The 16,057-nt window shown below is 40.5% G+C and overlaps 1 protein-coding gene across 3 annotated transcripts in view; it reads right to left on the reverse strand.

Moving 5' to 3' along the window:
- Positions 1–1,601: 1,601 nt before the first annotated feature.
- Positions 1,602–16,057, reverse strand: part of LOC136015457 (regulating synaptic membrane exocytosis protein 1-like) — a 79,718-nt gene continuing 65,262 nt past the window's right edge. For all 3 annotated transcript variants that reach the window (XM_065681428.1, XM_065681429.1, XM_065681427.1), the window contains 5 exons: positions 12,936–13,077; positions 9,633–9,745; positions 6,812–6,913; positions 4,925–5,064; positions 1,602–4,573 (listed from right to left, as the gene is read on the reverse strand). In XM_065681428.1, coding sequence (XP_065537500.1) covers positions 4,355–4,573; positions 4,925–5,064; positions 6,812–6,913; positions 9,633–9,745; positions 12,936–13,077 — 716 coding nt within the window. In that variant the 3' untranslated portion in view covers positions 1,602–4,354. The remainder of the gene's footprint in view (positions 4,574–4,924; positions 5,065–6,811; positions 6,914–9,632; positions 9,746–12,935; positions 13,078–16,057) is intronic.

Here is a 16,057-nt window from a genome sequence, read left to right on the forward strand (position 1 = left end):
CAGATTCTGACTTTTTACCCCTTCCTCAGTTACTACTACTGTTGAGCATGAGACACTTTGATTCAACAAGGCAGAATGTGCAAGGTTTTATGACCTTATGCACAAATACAGCTTAAATCATACCAATGATGAGAAAATATCCAACCATGGGGGACTTCATTAGACACAAGGCTGTGCATTCAGGAGCTCAACCACCATTACCAGCTAGACTCTAGAAGGAGTGAAGGCAGGTTCCTCTCCTATCTCTGCCACCTTAAGTAGGAGGAATTTTGACCACAAAACTCAGAACATTTGATCTATGTGACATGCCTGCCACACACAACCTCTTTCATAACCCTGGTATTTAACTACCAGCATACATGGTCATCTGTGCAGATGCTGAGAAAATACACACGTGACCTGTGCATTTTCTTTTTCTCCTGTAGATAAATGAATGAGCTGGGAGTGAAGTATTAATTGAGACTCATTACTCTAGACAGATGCTAGTGGAGTTCTTAACCACCCAAGATGGCCAGAACATTCATGACCTGACTTGGGAAGTCATAATTTTCAACAACAACCTGATTCCTTGCAGATTGCTTTCCTTCTGTATTTGCAGAATTATAGTAGGGTAACATGGAGGGAGAACTTAGGGTTCTAAAGGAAAAGCCCTATTCCTGTCTGCCATGACTTTCTTCATTTAAGGCAAAAAAAGGGTGTGAGTCGCACAATCCTTTTTTCCTAGAGTTAAATGGGCTGTGAACAGCAGAGTAGTAATGACACAGGAGCAGCAAACAGCCCACTTCACAGGGGACAAGTCTCAGGCTGTAAATACAATCTTGGATTATACAGAACAGTCTCTGAAGATCCACTTTGAACTTTTCTTCTATGCACAGCATATCATACCTGGACTGCTATTTGTTTGTGCATGCATCACTTACTCGGGAATTACAATGGAATAAGACCATGAAGCTCTGGTTTGTCCTACCCACTCACAGAAGGTCTGATGTCTCTCTTTCACAAAGGTCAAGGCAAAAATCTTCTCTGCCCACAAAGAAGGACACTAAATTTGCATTTCAATATAAAATTTAGAACATTAATTCATCATTAACTCAACATTAACTAATTGTATGATGGGGATTATGAGTTTGATATCTTTGCTCTTCCCCTGCCTATGACATATAAGGCTGTACTGCATTCTCAAGGGAAAATCAGGAGGGAAATAAAGCTGATTTATCTGTGTACTACAATCTCAGCATTCAGCAATGAGTTTTTAAAAGGCAGCAGTCCCTGGGAAAGGAGACCAGCACACAACTCTGTCCTAGGACAGCCTACTACTTCGTTCCTGAAATCTCTGCATATGCAATCCCTGTTCATCAGAAACACCATAAACAAAACAGTTCAGTGTGTTCTTTTGCTGCCATATTTTCTGTGCCCTAAGGGGAGATCAAAAATGCTTAACTTTGGTTATATGATCAAGATCAGAAAGGAAAGGATATCCTGGTAATGTACACAATATCGAAGCCACGAGATACATGAAACTGATGGCTTTTTGCAACAGTGTGACAAATTCTGCATTGAAACATCACCCCCACCACACAGAAGCAGAAATATAACATGCCTTTTTGTTAAGAGATTGACCATGTTTAATTATTCATTTTTTTTCAGTAGTTTAGCCATGTATTCAGTTAAATAAAGTAATAAACAAAAGTGTTCCAAGTGAGGCGATATTGTCTTTATGTTATTTTAAATTGTGATCAGGTATCTGTGGGACATGGAAAACTAAAAATCAAACAAAGTACATAATCTTTGCTTTTCTAACAAAATTTAGCGCCAAATTCTGCTCTCAAGTAAATTTCTATGAATAGAATCTATAAATTTCTATGTTTGTCCATAACAGCATTACACTACATGGGTGTATATCTGGGTTTCAAAAGTGCAAAACCTCAGGAGTTGTTCTCATGTCTCCAAGGCTCAGCACATACCAGATGGAGAGCTGCTGCCTGGTTCTAATACACACTGCCCCACTAACCCAGTGCAAGCAGTCACAGCATTGCCCAACTCCAATAAACTGATTTGATGCCAACAGATGGTAATTTGGCTACATTTGTTTCTTCAATTTGTCTGCTTCAAGGAATGAGAGCACAATTTGGCTCCTTTCTCAGTGAAAAGGAAGCCAACCAAACATGACTTTCACCAGGCCTCAGCTTCTGGCCCCAGATTTCAACATACACTATTACAGCAATCAAAAGAACCATAGAAATCACTTATCATTTTACTGTTCCTTAACACATTTCACACAGTCCTGCAGTGAGCAGAATCACAGATGAACCTCAGGACATACAGAGAGCACAACTACTACACTGGACATGAAAAGGAAATTTTATTAAACATGTTTACATAACATGAGTTGGAATTTCATTTAAAAGCACAGGGGAGTGTTAAGACAAGTGGTTGAAATAGAAAGATACTATCGAATTATAACTAGTTGGTTTTTGGCCACTAAGACAGAACAGGATCTAGAAGTAGTGCACCAATTCTTGAGTTCTTCCTGCTCAGCAGGTCGAGCAGTAACCAATCTGTGCCCTATGGAAAGATGGGCAGAGTAATTCCCACGTGTTGAGTAATAATAAATAGTTCACTTGGTGCAGGCAGTATGTCTATGGATTAAAACCTAGTGTGTACACAGTTTCTACATGTGTTACAGCCCCACAGTAGGAATCTACACCAAAATAGTTATTAGAAGGAATTTGGTCCATACTACATCACGTTTTCCATAGGGTAAAAAATAAAGTCCATCTATAGACATTTAGCACCAGACTCACTGACCTAGCCTGGCTAAAACCTGCAAAATGTCTATAAGAAAAATGGATGGCTTAGATTTCTTGGTTACTTCAGTATAGTAAGTACGAGCAAACTGTACAAGTACATGCAACATACAAGCTGGCCTATGTGGAACTAACATACATTATTAAATAACCTTTTTCATCTCTTTTTACAAAACGTGCATGCAGCTTTGAACAGTTCCAAGTCATGCTGCTCTATTTGTGTGATCACAAAATTGAATGGCCTGTAAAAGGAAGGGAAACATATCAATGCACCTGCAGGAATCTGCAGTTGTTCGCACATTTACAGAATATCACAAGGGATTTTGAGGCCAAGAAGAACTGAAATGAATAAAAAGCAAATTGAAATTTGAATTATTATCTTTTTTCTCCAAAAAGTAAGATATCTTGCGTTAAAAAATCAAGCCTTGTGCTTGCATCAATCTCAAAGAAATGTAAACTAAAATTTGATAAAAACATTAGTAAGTGCAGAATATTTCAACTGGAATTTCCAGTGAAACATTGAACAACTCATACCATGCTCTATCCAGGGCAGACAGGTGCGTCTGAAGCGACACACATCAGAGAAGCCTGGGTACAGCTGAAAGTGTCATATGCTCAATCCATTCCTGGTCAACATTTTGGGAAGTCAAATATACATTTATACACAGAAACGTAAATATTTCCTCTCCACTTCTAGGAGGAAAATTGCATTACCAGTAACATATTCAATGTCAAAATTAAGACTAAAGCTGCTTTATACCAGTCCCCAGCAGTAGTTGCAGAACTCTTCAAAATTCTTCCATGCAGAACATCATCAACATAAAAGTTATTATATATAATGCAAACATATCTGCTTTGTACAAAGGAAAAGTGGCACTGTGATGATTATTTGTTTTTTTAAGAATCTAACCTAGGTTGGTCATTTGTTCTGGGTCTCCACGTGAGCGACTTGGAAGCACCAGAACTGAGAAACGATTGGAACTAATTGCTGGAATTGTAACTGTGGCTGTTTGTTGAATACTTTAACGATGCTTACAGAGATATGCTTCAGCCCTTTTTTGTTTGGTTTAGAAAAAGAAAGGAAGGGTCTCTGTTAGCGTTGTGAGGACTTCTACAAAACTAGCGGAATCACATGGCAAAAAACTAGTGGAAGTGACAAGTACAGAAAAACTGCTGAAACACCAGGAAGGTAATGCTGCTTGGGGGCTCTGTCAAAGTGTGAGAATTACAACATCGTTAGCAGAGTGAGAGCTTCCAGTTTGGGTCATCTTTGACTTAGGTCGAATCTAAAGGTGTCTCTCTCTCTCTTTTCTTTTTCAGTTTGGACCATTATAAGCATCTGTGATAGCCGCTAATAGATTTGCCGTATGTGATATACCTTTGTTCTGTCAATTAAAGCCATCTCTCGACAGACAGACATATGTTTGGGTAACTACTACAAGCGAAAACAGAAGTGATTGTCTCTCTCCAACAGTGTTTTTTGATCATGTGAATATCTGGTTCCAACTGTTATCCTGGATAATGTTTTTATCAGACAGCACCTGCTACTATGATCTAATACAGGGAGGCCCGGTTGAACTTTCCAGAGATGACTGGGAAGCCCTGCGTGTCAGGGGAGTCAAGGTTGGATCCACTAGTGATGAAGGTGGAAATAATTTATACCAGCCTATTACCACACTGGACAGATCCAGTTCCTCCAAAAGGATCTGGGCAACTCCCATGAAGCATTTGTGGTCCATTCGGCCATAGTCTCCCCAAACTATTACCTGGAAGAACATAAAATACAAGTTCAGTATTGTCCTCAAACACTCGCTTATACGTTCACTCCTGCTAAGTGCAGTGTAAGGAGAATGTTATTCTTAAGGGTGAATGATTGCTCCCTCTTGTGGGAAAACCTAATGGCAGGACAGGAGCAAGAGTCAACAAAAGCGAAATGTTTAATACAGCCAGACATTTTGCAGGTCTGAAACCACAAGCCACAAGGATGTGTTTGCTGGCATTTATAAAATTAAATGCGTACTGAGTTGGAACAGGTTTACACATATTGCTTAAACTTAAGTAAACATGCAAGTGCTTCTCCAAATGGTAGCCTAAAATGGGATTGAGAAGGAACTGACCTGAAGGACTTTACCCTGTGGACTTTCATCAAAAACCAGTGTCTGTTGGTACAAAGGATCAAGGGTCTTCCGTGCAATTCTTGTCTTCTTCTTGGCTATACATGCTCCATTTTCCAATAAATACACTTTGACATATGGAGCTGCAAACAGAACATCACAAATTTTATATTTGGACTTAAAAATGTCTACATTGCACATCTGAGCTGGAGGACAAATGCCTTAAAAGGGAGCTGAGAGGAAAGAAAATGGCACATTAACCTCACTTTATAATCTGAATACAGTTATATTTGTAAAATAAATGATACAGCCCATAAGAAATCAATTTGGTTTTTATAAACTTTGAATGTAATGATGTGAAATGTTACTAACAACAATTATGTTTCATGTCTGTCATTTAAAAACACTTTCTTTTGCCAGGAATTAACTGTCACTGAGAGCCACTTGGGAGTCTCTATGTATGTTTAGGGGTCAGAGGTATTTCAAAACAAAAGTCTTTGATGTTTCATTGAAAGGAATTTTTAAAATTAAGTGGCTCTGATAATATAGACATTAACTGCTCTTTCATCTTCAGCTGCTAAGGGGGTTGTAGAGTAATATATTAGCGAAATGTTACCTAAAACAACTGTTCCAGTTGTTAAGGTAAGCAGTGGCTCTGGTAGCAATAGAACCATAGAATAGTTACGGTTGGAAAGGACCTCAAGATCATCTAACTCCAACCCCCCTGCCATGGGCAGGGACACCTCACGCTAAACCATCCAACCTGGCCTTGAACACTGCCAGGGATGGAGCATTCATAACCTCCCTCGGCAACCCATTCCGGTGCCTCACCACCCTAACAGGAAAGAACTTCTTCCTTATATTCAGTCTAAACTTCCCCTGTTTAAGTTTTAACCCATTACCCCTTGTCTTATCACTACAGTCCCTAATGAACAGTCCATCCCCAGCATCCCTATAGGCCCCCTTCAGATACTGGAAGGCTGCTGAGGTCTCCACGCAGCCTTCTCTTCTCCAGGCTGAACAGCCCCAACTTCCTCAGCCTGTCTTCATACGGGAGGTGCTCCAGTCCCCTGATCATCCTCATGGCCCTCCTCTGGACTTGTTCCAACAGTTCCATGTCCTTTTTATGTTGAGGACATCAGAACTGCACACAACTCTCCAAGTGAGGGATAGGATCACCTCCTTCGACCTGCTGGTCACGCTCCTTCTGATGCAGCCCAGGATATGGTTGGCTGCGAGTGCACACTGAAGCAGGCTCATGTTCATTTTCTCATCGACCAACACCCCCAAGTCCTTCTCTGCAGGGCTGCTCTGAATCTCTTCTAATATAAATCTCCTCTAATAAGGATAGCTATAAATAACCAGAACTTCTAAATATGACCTTACAAAATGATACAGTATTAAATCTCATTCATTATACAAATTATTGACATTGTCACTAGCTTAACCTGCTGTCTTCTTGAAGCACTGCTGCATGCAGAAGATCCTGGCATGTGGGTCTTTTAAGCTGTTTGTTCAATGCACTTTCCTTTGTTCTCCATCTATTGTTTTGATGTGGAACAAACACAAAGGACTTCATCTACATCGACAGAGCCTCCCTGATATATATGACTTGCCTAAGATAGGCAGAAATACTTCTCCAAATGTCCCTTCCAGAACAGATGTTTTCTTGCTGAAAATCATTCTTTTAAAGGTGGCATGCAACTGGCAGATGTAAGGTGGTAAGAAGTGGACATCAGTAGCAAGGATATATCTACGCACACATTCCTTGTTGAAGAGCAGACCAAACAAATGCAAATGTAATGAGGAGCTCAAAAAGCTGACCCCCAGTTCATCAGCGTATTTCATATTCTCATTTTCTGTTTATACACTGTCTATTTTTTTCCTTACCTGGGGTAGATTTGGAGCCAGGTTTTTGTGTGAGGCCACGGGCTCTAATGACTTCTACTTCTAACTGGCCTTTTTTGTCTACCATTCCAATCTGGATGTCACCTGACAGGGAGAAGAAAGCAGACCATGTTTTAGAGAAGCACTACAGCCCAGGGAGAGAGGTGAGAAACAGAAAGACTAGTTTTCTGCTAGTCTGCTGCATTAGAGTGCTTGTTGCCTCTTTCCTGATCCCTTTAATTTCTCCATTCTTAAAGCAGGACTAAAATATATATACTTAGGGTGCACGGTGCCCTCTCTTCTTGTATGGTTCATACCAGAGCACAGTATTTCTGACCCATGGAGGCAGGCAAATATACAGCAACACTATGGTATAACCGCCACGCCTGTAATTTTGCACTGGTGAATTCTCCAGAGATTTCCTACCTAGGATTTGCCCCAGTGTGCCAGTCACTGAACACGTGCAGCCCTGAGAGGAGTCCCACACTCAGAGAACCTAAACCCCAAACTCATGTTCAGAAATCCCTTCAGCTGGAAGTTTCTGCCTCCAAGCTGAGAACAAAGAGCTAACAGTACAAAGGGTTCATGTCTGATGAAATAGGAAGGAGGACTGCTGGTGGAGGCTAATGTTGGAAAGACTTTTCTTTAATTACAAGTGCCTGACTTGTCTCAGCCTGAGACAGAGGCACCAACCAGAGTAGGCACACAGTCATAGCAAGGCTTCAGAGAATGATGGTGGCCAGCGCCCCAGGAGCTCAGAAGAGATTGGTTTTTTTTTATCTGAAAAAGTCTCCAAAAAGTACAGGGGTGAAAATTTTCCCTTTTTAAATCAATATTCCACACACATTTTTTGTGTGAATAAAATGAAGCACCATGTTAAAACAAGAAGCTGCTTTTGCTACTAAACAGTCAAGCTTATTTCCCTTCCTAAGTTCTGACAAATGACGTTAGTGGCAGAGAAATGAAATGGCTTGCTCTGAAACCAAGCACTGTTCTGATCTAGATCAATAAAATGCAAGGGAAGTCAGCTACAGGGTGACGCTCAGAGCATTGTATTTCTGTGGTTTTATGTATCATGGAATCAGCTGGGTAGAAATGTAACAGGCCATGTAGAATAACGAATTAACCATATAACATGGTCAGCTACGTGATGCCGTGCAGATAAATGAACTATACATATATCCATGAAGCAAGTTGAGTATGTATTTGACATGTAAACCCTGACTGTCTGAAAAAAAAAGAAACCACTCACAAAGAGATAATCCTAAATGATAGAATTTGGGGTCTGGATTCAGAAAAATAGCAGTTTAAAATTACCTGGGCCTGAGATTTTCACATGCTTGTCTAACAGCGTCCTGAAGCAGTGTTTATACCCCAGTTCTTGAGGTATGACAGAGCAGCAGGGAAGGGTGGTTTTATCAATTGGACTTTGCTCGTATAAACAGAGCTCTGTGTTGCACCAAAAATAGCTCACAGAAAAATTCCAACAAGCCTTTTGAAGAGCCCATCTCTATATCGCATATCCAAAATGAAACATGCGGCAGGGAACCAGAAGGGGGAGCGATAAGACAAACATTTTCAAATTGTCACTAGTCTAAGGATACCACATAGAAGGTCTTCCGAAAACTGTTACAAAGCATGACCGAGTGCTTTTGGGTGTGCAAAAATTGAGCCTTTAGTAAACAAAGAGTTTGATTACTCAGAAGTGAAAATAAACATATTACTCTAGTAATCTGCAGAAAAGTAGTCAGAAAAGATTAAAATAGACAGAAGAAATCTAGACCCTTACATTCATGCTGATAAAGCCACTTAGATTCTTACTGGACAAATCATCTCACATCATCTTTTATCTTTTAAAATAATAAAAACTCTGAATTTAATAAGTTTGGTGCTTATTAAATGCATTCGTAGCAGTCATTTGGACTTAAAAGCACCCCATGCCTTCGGAGGTAATCAAGGCATTCTCAAGGAAGTTTCTGTCTCCTTTGCTAATGATTTGGAAAGGAAACACTGTCTTCTGCAATTCTTTCTGTTTCTTTCTTGCTCTCCTTCAGAAGCATCTCAGTAGCCCTTCCTGAAACTGACTGTCCCAAGACAGCTGTACTGAAGCACTGGGCATTTATAATTTCCAGCAGAGGAAATATCGTTAAAGTAGTGGATCAAGGACTCCTCACTTAGCATCCTAAAGAAATACTTACACAGTGCTGCACTGTTGTGTACCTTATACACTCCCTTCATAACCAAGATAGATACAGCTAATGCTGCTATAGGGAAATACCAGCTGGTCTGGAACACAGAGAAGATCACAGAGAGACACAGGCAGCTGCTGTAGAAAACGATTTTGTCTCTTTCATGACAAACACTGGCTTTATCAGCAGCAACTGATTATTGGTCATTGCAAATGTGGGGAGAAGTTTTGCATTCTGAGGTGAAATGAACTAAACTTGGACATTTGGCAGAGTTTGTCCAGAAACTGCCTGTCACATCCAGTGTAATCTGTAGCAAGTAAACAGAAACTCTCAATAGCTGAGATTTTGTAGTGAGCTACAACTGGAGAAACCACAACAATTTTGAGTGGCAAGTAAAGTGCAAGCCCTATTTCCAAACTGCAAATGAGATTAGCTGACATCTCAAATGGAGCAAAGACTGTTTCTCACCCCATTTTGGATGCCAGCATGCTAGGAATACCAGTGAATGCATATAAGACCTTCAAGTTTATAGCGCAGGAAGCCACTTTGTAAAAGTGTTCTTGGTGCTGTAGTCTGGCAGTGTGTGCATTAGTGGCTTATTATTCATTTAACAGAGGAGAAAATATTATTCTTACCCATAGCAGGAGTTGCTAGTGTTTGTCGGCCCACTAACTGTGCAGGTCCAAGTCCATCGAGGAAATCACTAAACTGACTGTCAGCGCCCAGTCGTACTCCAGGGAATATTAAACTGAAGCAAAATAAAAGCTGGTTAAGCATAAGAACAGGATTAATTTCTATTGTCCTACAGTATTTACCTCAAAAGTACTACTGATACAAGTCAAGCAGCTCAAGATATGCAACCACAAATTGTTCTGCAGCATCAGGTACGAGCTGTCCCCCATGGGCCCCAAAGAAGTGTAGTAAAGTTCTGCACATGAACCCAAAGTAGTCCATAAAACAGTTCTTGCAAGGGAGTTCTCCAGGAGCATTGAAGAGCCTGACAGGTGAATAAACTATAAGTGACCTTGTATGAGAAAACATAAAAAGCCTCATGAAACTTAACAGCCTATCATTCTTCATTCCTGAATGCTTGATTTACCTTGTAATACTGTTTTATACCTATACATACATCCAAACACCATCCGCATCATTTAGAACAAACAAGGAAAACAGATGTATACACTAAGTTAATCTGATTGCTACAGCTGTTTAACAAAGCAGCAGGTAGTTAACTACTGGCAGGTAGTACTAGTGCTGATTAGAGCTAAACCTAATGCTACCCCCTAGCCAAAATATTCTGGTAGCCACATCTGAGTCCATTGTTGGTACTCGTCCCTCTTTCAGGACACAAATTGAAATGTAATACATCAACACACATAATATATGGAAAGATTTAGGGTCAGGTTGGATGGGGCTCTGAGCAACCTGAGTTGAAGATGTCCCTGCTCATTGCAAGGCGGGTAGACCACACCACATGATCTTTAAAGGTCCCTTCCAACCCAAACTATTCAGTGACTATGAGATGTGCTTTTTCAAGCTGGTTTCTTGTGTTCCAGAATCTCCATTTTCTTTTTAATAGAGTCTCCAAACAATAACCAAAGAAACAAGCAGAACAAAAAAGAAAATAAACAAACCCCAGAGATAAAGAATGATCCATGGTGTGGAAGCTCAGCTTTTTTGGGGACTTCCTCATCACAAGAACAGACTTTGAACCAAGCCTATATAGCATGGCCACCAGACCATCCACCACTCTGTATCTGCTTCTTCCTCAAAGAAAATTCCCTGTTAGACTGGAGAAAATAACAGCATTTCATAATAAAAACATCTAGTGTGAAAAACTTTGATTTCCACCAATCAGGCTTATGTGCTCCAGTCGTTCAATTCACACTAAAAGCTCTTTACAAACCCCAGCTAGCTTTATAGAAAAAAACCCTTCTTCTCTTCAAGACTATCTGCTCTTACTATGCCTGTATAAATGCCCAGACTGCCTGTAACTAAAGCTGGCTGGAAAATACCAGCACAGTGCTTTTCGTTACAAAACTCTGATTTACCAAAAGGTAAGCTTTTCAGTGAAGTTTAGTTTCAAAAACACTTTTATTTAAGACGGTTTCTTTGTATAGAGGAGGAAAAGAACCTCAAGGTCTCCAGTTCAACCATCAGCCCACCAGTTACAGCATTCACCTACCCTCAAGATGCAGCTTCAAGCCCACCCTTCCTGAAGAGACACACAATCTACTTCTCTCCCCAGGTGGAGAGAAATTCACTCTGCTATGAAAAGTTTGTTGCTCATTTCTTTGCCCCTTTCCCCCAAAATATGTTATATTTTGCTATGGAATAACTAACAACATTGAAATCATTGAAATGTTCACTTGAGAGCATTCTCACTTTCCAAACATTTCCAGTTACACACAAAATACTGAAAGTTGTGAAGTACACATTCACCTTAATGTGTGTCAATTCAAATTTGTTAAACACATCTGTGTTTAGTTTGTAAACACATCTGACTGATCTTACGAAATGCAGGATGAGGCATGGTATTGTCAAAAAACTGTGATGCTGGAGGTAAAGTCAGTATCACAGTGTACACATACGCAAGGAAGGAAAAGCAGTCCTTACAAACTTAACATATGCATTTTCTAACTGTCATCATTTCCTGCCTACAATGTCAAGAGGGAACTGCAGACAAACTCAAGCAACAAAAGTCAAGCTCCTAATGATTTTGATGGGAATTCTTGCAAGAGACAGGACAAACCTAGCAAACAGCTTTGCTATTCTGAACACAAGGCGCTATCAAAAACTGAATCATGCTCACACTAGAAATATTACATCAAGTTACAGTGACATTTCTAATGTTCAAAAAAGGCACAGAAAAATAAGGAAGAGGATTTTAGGGTCAGCTGGCACAGTGCATGTACCCCTGATCATGTGATGCAGTTTTGTGGCTTCCCCTCACCTTGCAGTTGTGTCCTATTCATGTTCTACAAATAAACCAGTGATGCATTGGGGGAAGTGATTAAACAGTAGAAAATTGCTTCAATGGTCATCTTTCTTACAAGATTCTCTGCATCTAAACATTCTTCATTCACTGTGATCTAAACCTAGAGCTGCTGTAAACTAATGTTATTATACCAAACTCATGCAAGTTTGCAGAGCATCTTAGGATTCAATCTACAGCTAAATCACAGAACTCATAGAAAAACAGAAGCTAGTTGTTATATTATAGACAACCATATAGTGCATTTGCACTTGCATTCCCAGTTTCCCCTTGCAGGAAGGTATCTTCTAAGAATTTCCTAGTGACCACCGTGCCTTGGCACAAGCAGTTGAGTCCCACTGAGAGCTGTGAGGATGCTGAAGTATTCATGCACATTTTTGTGTAAGATCTGCCTTTGTTCTCCTTTCCTACATACTGAGTCATTCAGCAGTGAATGAAAACAGCTGTCCCATTACCCTCAGTTGTCTGCCTGATTTCAGCTGATGGGGCAGCTTGACTCTGGGTTTACAATCCTCAATAAGAGACTTGGATCAACTCCAGACTAAACCTTCTTTGTTTATAGTATTACTGAACAGAGTTTCATATCACAGGGATTTACATACATTTGAAGTTTGAGTTAATCCAAACATAACCCAAAGAAAAAGTACCCCTTTGTTTTGTTTTGAGTAACGCGGTCTGAATTTAGCTGTCTTTTGCTGAACAAAATGCCTCACCGGATGACAGGGAAAATGTCAATCCTTAAGGAATCCTCTCTAAACCCCAGTTTTGAAGAAATTTGTGTTATGTGCCTAAAATAGTAAAGTTTTGCAAATGTTTCAAGGGGAAGAATCTGTATACAGAACTATCCTCTCCAGCCAGAGCTGGGACCTCTGTTCACATCCCAGGTTTTCTTACAAAGACAAGAAACATCTCCTGCGTTACTAATATTTATAATGTCACTTACTTGCCCTCTGAGCTGTAACTGTTTATGCTGCCGTCAGTGGATTCCCGACTTGGCTGTCGAACCATGCGACTTCTCATCTCTGCTGCCATTCCTGTCTCTGTGCTTCTCTGTATCGTGCTCTTTAGCTTCTTGCTGCCACCCTCTGAAAGCAGAGAAAAGGAAGCAACAGTTAGGACAACTTAGAGCAAAACCTTTCCTTGCAGTTTTCCCCCAACAACAATGATCTGACTTGATGATTACTATTTAATAATACAAAAAGACTATCCTGATTGAAGAATGACTCTCTCTTCTACAGCTGCAAATTGGCAATGGCTTCTCTTGGAATGTAGACAGGATGACCGTGATTGTCTGCTAACCACATACTTGGTAAGGTGTCTCTAGCCACCTTCTTAGTTAGGTTGGGTGAGTACAAAAGAAGTTACAACTCTCACAGAAAGAAAGAAAGAGGGGGAAAAAATCTTACATGCATTCCACCAAAAAAAGTAGTAAAATACCTAGTATCAAAATATGCAATAATGTGTTTTGACTCTGCAAAATCTTACTTTTCACCATAGAAATTCTTCAAAGTAAACAGTGAGGTTTACATAGCTTCTGATCTCAGCATTTCCTATGCAGAACTAACTCTCAGAGAATTTGTCTGCAAGATGATGGACTCTGCAGTCCAGGCTTGCAGCTGAACACTACAGAGTAATGTAGATCTTGTGAATTTGTTTAAAGACTTGATCCGTTTGGAAAAGCTTCCATCACACATTCTTTAAAATGCAATTTGGGCTCCACGTGGAAGGTTTTGTTTTACCGTTGAGCCAGGAAAGCTTCCAGTTCTTTACAGGGGTGGTTATGAGCTCAAGGTGCAATAGTTGATCTACAATGAGTTCTGCTGTCACATGGCAAACATTATGCTTCCAATGGCAATAATCGTTCTCAAAGATCTTTAACTAAATAGTTCCAGTGAAGGCGCTATGTGACGTAATAGCATGTGTTGACTTCAAACTCTATCTCGTTCTTTATCAGTTAGTTCAGTTATTGTTCAACGGGTAACATTACTTTCTCTCAGGAAGTAATAGGTGTTACAAAGTTTCACCTAAGTGCATACAAAAACCTTCTCCTGCATTTGCCCCTTCATTTACATGCTCCTTCATCTGCTGTCTGCAAAGTCTGCACTTCCTTTTCACAGCCTGCTCAAGGCAGCATCTGAAAAGGTACATGTTTCTTCCACCACCACCTCCTGTGGAGACTGCAGTCCTCTGAAAAATTTCTTACCTTCCTGTTTCACACGAACAACGCTGATGCTTGAAGCTGACAGATCTTGATCTTTCTTCACATGAAATTTAAGCTTTGGTAGCCCCTGCACAGCCTATCCCTTGCTCAGGGTGTTCCAACATGCTGTGGAGAATAGCTGGCCCTTGCTGTCTGGGTCTGCACAGCTGGTAGAGGGCAAGGACAAATCACACAAGAGAGCTTCTTCCCTCCTGTGAGTTACCACAGTAACCTCCTTGGTGCTAGCACAGACACAGTAAACATGGCCAAAGCGAGAAAGAAAGAATTCCTATATTGGGCTTAGAGGAGACATCACCAGCACAAAAGGGGCTGTGGTTTTCTTCTTAAGCTTCTTGGACTAGGGACTATTTATCCACGGCCACCCAGAAGCAGAGAAACAAATGCCCATGAGTGGAAGAAATCAGCTACTTCCACAGATCCTTTACCCCTTCTGAGTCCAGCAGCTTGGAGGTTCCATTGTAGGCCACTGCAGCTCATCCAAACTCCTGCTCCTTGGTCAGCTGAAAACACATTATTCAGTGCTGCTAAATGCGAGGTAGAGGAGGCTAGACAAGGTGCACCAGGCAGACCACTCCCTAGGCAGTGCAGGTGACTGTGGATGGTATTTGCTGGAAGTTTGGTGACTCTGTATGTAGAAGTGAAATGCTACATTTTGGGCCTGAGCTTCATCTTTAAAAACAGACTCTGTGTCCATCATATCAATCCCGAAAGCTGAGATGAGCATCAAAAATGAATCAAAATTCAGCCTAGGAAGTATAACCCACATGCAGAGCCCTACAACAAATCAGGATTCTCTCATTTTCAGTAGCTACGCATTTGCCACCCATATTGTTTTGTGCCTCTCTTGCTGAGATCTGCCTAAAAGTGTCTCTGTTTCCATCTGCTGCTACGAAGCAGGTAAGATTATGTGGTTTACCCCCTGTTGCCTTTTCTGGAGACAGCCAGATCAAGCAGCATGACCGGAACGACATAATATGGTAGAGCTTGAAATGTGGGTAGTTGAATAGGGTTGCCTCTGAGTATTCATGGCTCAGGAGGCATGAGTGATGAGGCACTAAAGGTAGCCACAAGATCATCATGACCTTTACACAAACTGGGAAAGAGATGTTGCTCTGGACCTCCAGGAACACATAGTGGGTGCTGAAATTTACAGACTACGGCCAGGCTGTTGGGAAGGCATAATGAAGAAAATAGTCATAGAAATAATCACTGTAAAAAAATAAATTACAGAAATTGATATTTTAGCTCTAAGCCACTGTAAAGTTTGAAAATATCAAGCGTTTTGGTTTTTTTTTTTTTTTTTCCCGAGTGATTTTATATTATCACAGATAACATCCATATCGCAGCTTGAACATACTTCTTTGATCCACAGGTTTTAAACGCGCAGCACACAAAGTAGGAATCCTCATGCATGGACACAACCAAGTCCACAACCGTGTCTTGCTGTGCTGCAAAAACCAGACTGTTTTTCCAAATATTTTTCCAGTCACTGCTCTGTGTCTCACTGCACTGGATCCCACTTCTTCATTTCTCGCCAACTTTTCTTTTTTCAGGTTAAAGATTAAAAAAAAATTCTTTTGTCTCCTCTTGTAACTGCAAGTAACATCCGCAATATTTCCTGGGATAAACAGTCCTCCTGCAGATCTCACTTTATAGCCTCAGTTTTAATATTCTGCAGTACAATCAGAATCATAACATAAAAGTAACTCAAAGTAACCCAGCAGTACAATCAGAATAATAACATGAAGTAGCCCAACAGAATGGTAAAATACATGAGGAGTTTTATGGAGTAAAGGAAACTGCTGTTGCCCATGAGTAACAACCGAAACACATATTGCACAGTT

The sequence above is a fragment of the Lathamus discolor genome, chromosome 5 (assembly GCF_037157495.1).
Source record: "Lathamus discolor isolate bLatDis1 chromosome 5, bLatDis1.hap1, whole genome shotgun sequence".
Lineage (NCBI taxonomy): Eukaryota > Metazoa > Chordata > Aves > Psittaciformes > Psittacidae > Lathamus > Lathamus discolor.